Below are 5,618 nucleotides of genomic sequence, written 5' to 3'. Positions count from 1 at the left end.
CGCTCGTAATTGGCGCGAGCGATTCTCGGTGTGATCCCTCGCGGCCAAGTCGCCTTTTCCGAACATCCCGCCCGCCTCGTCGGTGACGGTCGACGAAACAGCGCGAACTTAGTCGATCAAAGTGTCGATCCCTCCCGGGCATCCCTGCGACACGTGCTAAAGTCAGCTGATTGCGAAAGTAAGGAAGTACAGTGTTATATCAGTTATGTCAAACGATGCACATCACACGGCGTGAGTACTACGGCTGCATTGAAAAGAAAAGAATTACATGAAAATTAATTACATGAGAGTTATTTACAAAAGAATTGACTATCTGCTGTGTAAAATGTGTACAGGTTACATGCAAGTGACAGGCTCCTGAGCCCGGGTGTCAGCCGGGGGCAGAGGCACGAGCTTCACGACAGGGCGAGTAAGCTCTCCGTTGGCGGTCCGCAGGTCCACCACCCGCACTTGGCCGTCTTCTCCTGGGTGCAGGCGAGCGACTCGAGCGAGTGGCCAGCGCGAAGGTGGTGTGGTCTCGCTCTTAATTAGGCATAGCTGGCCCTCTCGCAAATTCCTGTCGGCCGTCCACCACTTCGGTCTCGGAGTGAGTTCCTGCAGATACTCTCGCGACCACCGTTGCCACAGGTGGTCCCTCATGTTCTGAAGGAGACGCCAGCGGCTTAGCCGATTGGTTTGAATGTCGACAGTTGACGGCTCGGGGATTGCGTTGAGGGGTGCCCCGATGAGGAAGTGACCGGGGGTCAGGGCATCGAGGTCCTCTGGATCGTCAGTCAGGGCCTGGAGCGGGCGAGAGTTGAGACAGGCCTCTACCTCTGCGAGGAAGGTGGTCATCTCCTCAAAGGTGCGCGTCGTCTCGCCGATGACTCGCCGCAGGTGCCGTTTCATGGACTTCACCGCTGCTTCCCATAGCCCGCCGAAGTGCGGGGCGGCGGGAGGGTTGAAGTGCCATTGGACACCTTCGTCCGCTAAATGCCCGATGACCCGATGGACGTCTCGATTCGCTGCCTGAAACAGCGCCTTGAGCTGATTGTCAGCCCCCACGAAATTGGTCCCGCAGTCGCTATAGACCGCCCGGCACAGTCCTCGTCGGGAGACAAAGCGCCTGAAGGCGGCCAAGAACGCGTCGGCCGAGTAATCACTCACTGCCTCAAGGTGGACTGCTTTAGAGCTGAAACATACAAAAACTGCCAGGAAGGCCTTGTATGCCTTGTGGCCTCGTCCCTTGGCCGTCCGAAGGAATATCGGACCGGCGAAGTCCACTCCAGTGTGGAGAAAGGGCCGATTAGAAGTGACTCTGGCCCGTGGCAGACTTCCCATGATAGGTTGCGGGGAGGCCGCCCGCCATCGGATGCATGGAAGGCATCGGTGTATTGCGCCTTGCACAAGCTGACGGCCTCGAGGAATCCAAAACCGCTGGCGGACGATCGCTAGAGTGGCCTGAGTTCCTCCATGGAGAGAGCGACGGTGACTTGCGTCAATCACCAGGTAAGCCAGATGCGAGCCCGGCGGTAGAATGGCTGGGTGTCGCTGGTCATCGTCTAATGGCGCGTGCCTGATTCGTCCTCCAACCCGCAGGATTCCCTCAGCGTCAATGACCGGAGTGAGTCGGCGAAGGTGGCTCCGGCCAGATACCGCCCGTCCAGCCCGAACATCGGCGAGCTCCTGAGGGTAGGCGACCGACTGAGCCACCCGGATCCACCGCGCGAGGGTCGCGTCCAGCTCCGCTGAGGTCAGCGCCGAGATGTCCGCCCTCGTGTCAGGTAAGGAGCGGTGCATCCTCCATCGAAACATCCAGGCTGAGACACGCAACAACCGTCGGAGAGAGGAAAACCGGAGAAGTTCATCGGGTTCTTGCGCATCAGAGATCGCGAAACACCGGAGGGCCCTCTGCTCCGGGAGCTCCACATGCTCCGGGAGGCCCGGCTCCATCGGCCAGTCCGCTGAGCCTCTAGCGAGGAAGTCGGGCCCGCTCCACCATAGGGGGTGATCCAAGAGCTCCCTCGGGGACAGGCCGCGAGAGGCGCAATCCGCAGGATTCTGGCCCCCCGGAACGTGGCGCCATTGAATGGTCGGGCTCGCCCGTTGAATCTCAGCGACTCGGTTTGCCACAAAGGTCGTCCACCTGGTGGGATGGCCGCGGATCCATCCGAGGGTGACCATGGAGTCCGTCCAGAAGAAGAAAGGTGCGGATTCCAGGCGCAGCACCACGCGCACGTGCTCGGCCACCTTGGTGAGCAGGCACGCTGCACTCAGCTCCAGCCGAGCGAGCGTGACCTGTTTCAGCGGCGCAACCTTGGTCTTCGCCGCCACAATTGACAGGTAAGGTTTTCCTGCAATCGTCACCCGGAGATATACCACGGCAGCATAGGCCCGCTCGGAAGCGTCCGAGAAGCCGTGAAGTTCGACGGTGTTCTCCGAGCCGTCGAGCCCGAACCATCGAGGGACGCGGACTTGCTCCAGCACAGGAAGCTCCTCCTCGAGGTTTGTCCAAGCCGCCGCGTCAGGGGGTGCTAGCGGGGCGTCCCAGTCAAGTCGCTGTAACCAAGCTGCCTGAATTAATAGTTTCGCTTTGATTATCACAGGTGCCAACCAACCCAGCGGGTCGAACAACCGAGCGGTCCGAGAAAGCACCGATCGCTTCGTGGGGGAGACCACGTCAGATTTCAGGACTGTGAGCGCGAAGTCATCACTCCCAGGGCTCCAGCGTAGGCCCAGCACGGAGCAGTCGTCCGAGGGGAGCGAGGCGCAGGCTGTTGGCCGCAGACGATGCTCGAGGGGAACGTCTTCCAGGAGGGCCTCGTTGTTTGCAGCCCATTTCCTGAGCGGGAAGCCGCCCGCCAAGCACAACGAAGCTACCTGTTCCCGGAGACGACGACACTTGTCAAGAGTGGAAGCCCCGGAGAGCACATTGTCCACGTATCGATCACTCTGCACCGCCTTGGCGCCCAGAGGAAACCGGCTCCGCTCATCCTCCGCCAGTCGGTCCATCGTCTTCAATGCAAGGTAGGGTGCATCCTTTTGCCCGTACGTGACGGTATTTAATGCGTGCTCCAATTGTTTCCACAGGATCATCTGCAGGTGCCTGTCCGCCGGGTGCACCTGAATTTGCCGGTACATCTTAACGATGTCGGCAGTGAAGACGTATCGGTGCCGCCGCCAACGCGTAAGAACATCCGCGAGAGCCGGCAGCAGATTGGGCCCCGCGTGGAGGAAGTCGTTCAGTGACTGCCCTGCCGCGGTGCGCGCAGATCCGTTGAATACCACGCGGATCTTCACGTCGGGCCCCGAGCCTTTCAGGACGCCGTGATGCGGCAGGAAGCAGGCGTTGACGCCCCGCTCGACTGCCGACGGCGTCATATGCCCGAGAGCGAGATATTCTTCCATGAAGTCGTGGTACATCACACGAAAGGCAGGATCGCGCTCGAATCGACACTCCATGACCTCGAGCATTCGAGAAGCAGCGCGGCGCGTGGACGACAAGTCAGGCAGCTCCAACCGGACCGGCAGACGCACCTGATAACGGCCGCAAGGAAGGCGCTCGCACGTCCGCGCGAAGAAGTCTTCGCATTCCTGCTCGTCGGGGGTGAGCGGCAAGGGAGCGCGAGGCGGCTCCTCACATTCCCAGAACCGCCGAATCACCTCCGTCAGCTCATCAGTGGCAGAGCATTGGAGCGACGAAACGGTTAACGCCGCGTGACAGCCTCCGACCGCGCCCATGAGGATCCACCCGAGCTGTGTGCGGTGTGCGATCGGCTCCAAGGGCCCCCCGCGACGGAGGTCCTCTAATATGATGCTGGCGTATGCTTCCGCACCAAGGAGAAGCTCGACGGGGTCCCGAGCACGGAACTCGGGATCGGCGAGAGTGAGTCCGTCCACATGCGGCCACGACCCGCTGCCGCTCTCGGCCGCCCCGCTGTACACGGACAGCTTCGGCAGCACTAAGGACGAGACGGTGAGAGTGTATTGTCCGACACGCGACGCGAAGGTGACGGCAACTCGTCCTCGCGCGCAGCCCGTCCGGAGGCCACCCACACCGTAGATCGCGACAGACGTCGGAGTGCGCGGCAATCGCAGACGTTGAGCTAACGATTCCGAGATCAGCGACGTTTCGGAGCCCGGGTCCACCAAGGCACGCACGGGGTGGTACTCGCCGTGACAGTTCATCACCAGAACGCGCGCGGTTGCGAGTAAGACGGGGGCGCACTCCGCGGACAATCGTTTTGCAACGTGCGCCGTCGGGGTCGAGCTCGTACCGGGAGCGGGCAACGCGACGGCCGAAAATGCGTCATGAAGCGACGTGTGATGCCGACCCGAACACTTATAGCAAGTCTTAGTGGACGTGCACTCACCGATCAGATGTCGACCCAGACAGTTTAAGCAGCGCTGATGCGTAGTGGCTACCTCTCGTCGCTCCTGGGCTGTCTTTCGCTTGTACTGTTCGCAGAAGGCTAAGAAATGCTCTTTCTTACAGAGTGGGCAGCTGCGGCCGGCGTCCGTCCCCTGAGCCTTGACGTGGCCCGAGTTGAACGGCTCGTCTTCTCACCAGGTTTTCCCGAGGATGTCTCGCCTCTGGCCACCCGGAGCACCTCCTGCGTCATCAGCTGCTCCTGCAGGAAGTCGCGAAGCTCCTCGTAAGACGGTGGCACGACGGTTTTCCCGAGCGAGCTCTCCCATTCTCGGCGGGTTTTGGAGTCAAGGAGTTCCACGACCATGTGCACGAAGAGGTCCGTGCCATCCGTGATCGGTCGCCTTATGCCTTCCAATGCGCCGACGGTGGAGACCACTCCGTGGAAGATGCGTCGGAGATCGGCGACGGACTCACCCTTCATCTTCGGAAGTGAAGTAAATGCTGCAAGGTAAGCTCTCACCAGCAGTCTCTTATTTTCGAAGTGGTCATTGAGGATCGACCAGGCGCGCTCGAAGTTCTCCTCCGTGGACGGTAAACTTTTTATTAGTTGCTCAGCGTCCCCCTTCACGCTTGTCTTCAGATAGTGAAATTTTTCGACCTTTGACAAGGCGTCGTCAGTCACTACAATGGAGGAGAACAAATCTCGGAAGGCAGGCCAATCTTCGAATTTTCCTGAGAACTCCGGCATCTGGATTCGGGGCAATACGTTGCGAGAGGTCGCTTGCCCTGCCCTGCTCTTAGAGTCATCGAGAACCTTCGGTTCCCCGAGCTTTTCCTCGTACTCCAGAAGCTTGGTTCTCTGTTGAATGTAGGCCGTTTCGACGGTACTCAGGAAGTCCTCCGTATTGTACTTGTTCCTATCGAACTCCTCACCAAACTCTTCTTGCAGGCGGTCATGCTGCGCTTGGAATTTGGCCCATTTGCCCTCGAGGACCGACAGCGTGGAGCGAACGAGGGGAAGCGAGATTTTGGCGGCGCCGGTTTTGCGAAGATTTTCCACTGTGCGGGCGATGCGCCCGTAAATGTCTCGTTGGGAGTTAATTAATCGTTCCATCTTTCCCTTTCAGGATCACTCACGACGCGATGGAAGCTGCGCCGAGGGCTGGATCGCGGATTGAAGCCGGTTATCACGACGCGAATCCGGCTCGAAGGACCAGAAATGTGCGAAGTAGCACTTGCCGAATTTTGTCGTTTGGGAAAGGCAGGA

At 59.8% G+C, this 5,618-nt stretch overlaps 2 protein-coding genes across 2 annotated transcripts; both read right to left on the bottom strand.

Annotated features, from left to right (window-relative positions):
• Positions 1–336: 336 nt before the first annotated feature.
• Positions 337–1,320, bottom strand: LOC112459229. The gene has a single exon (XM_025023247.1). The coding sequence runs from the start codon at positions 1,318–1,320 to the stop codon at positions 337–339; it is 984 nt and encodes a 327-aa protein (XP_024879015.1).
• Positions 1,321–1,759: 439 nt separating this feature from the next.
• On the bottom strand, positions 1,760–5,465 carry LOC112459228. Its single transcript, XM_025023246.1, has 3 exons — positions 4,547–5,465; positions 1,880–4,451; positions 1,760–1,799 (listed from the first exon to the last, which is right to left on the bottom strand). The coding sequence occupies exons 1-3, from the start codon at positions 5,463–5,465 to the stop codon at positions 1,760–1,762; spliced, it is 3,531 nt and encodes a 1,176-aa protein (XP_024879014.1).
• Positions 5,466–5,618: the final 153 nt, after the last annotated feature.

Source organism: Temnothorax curvispinosus, unplaced genomic scaffold (genome assembly GCF_003070985.1).
Source record: "Temnothorax curvispinosus isolate PA1 unplaced genomic scaffold, ASM307098v1 QBEX01009656.1, whole genome shotgun sequence".
Taxonomy (NCBI): domain Eukaryota; kingdom Metazoa; phylum Arthropoda; class Insecta; order Hymenoptera; family Formicidae; genus Temnothorax; species Temnothorax curvispinosus.
The sequence above is the reverse complement of the archived record's forward strand: the minus strand, read 5'-3'. Positions and strand labels throughout refer to the sequence as shown.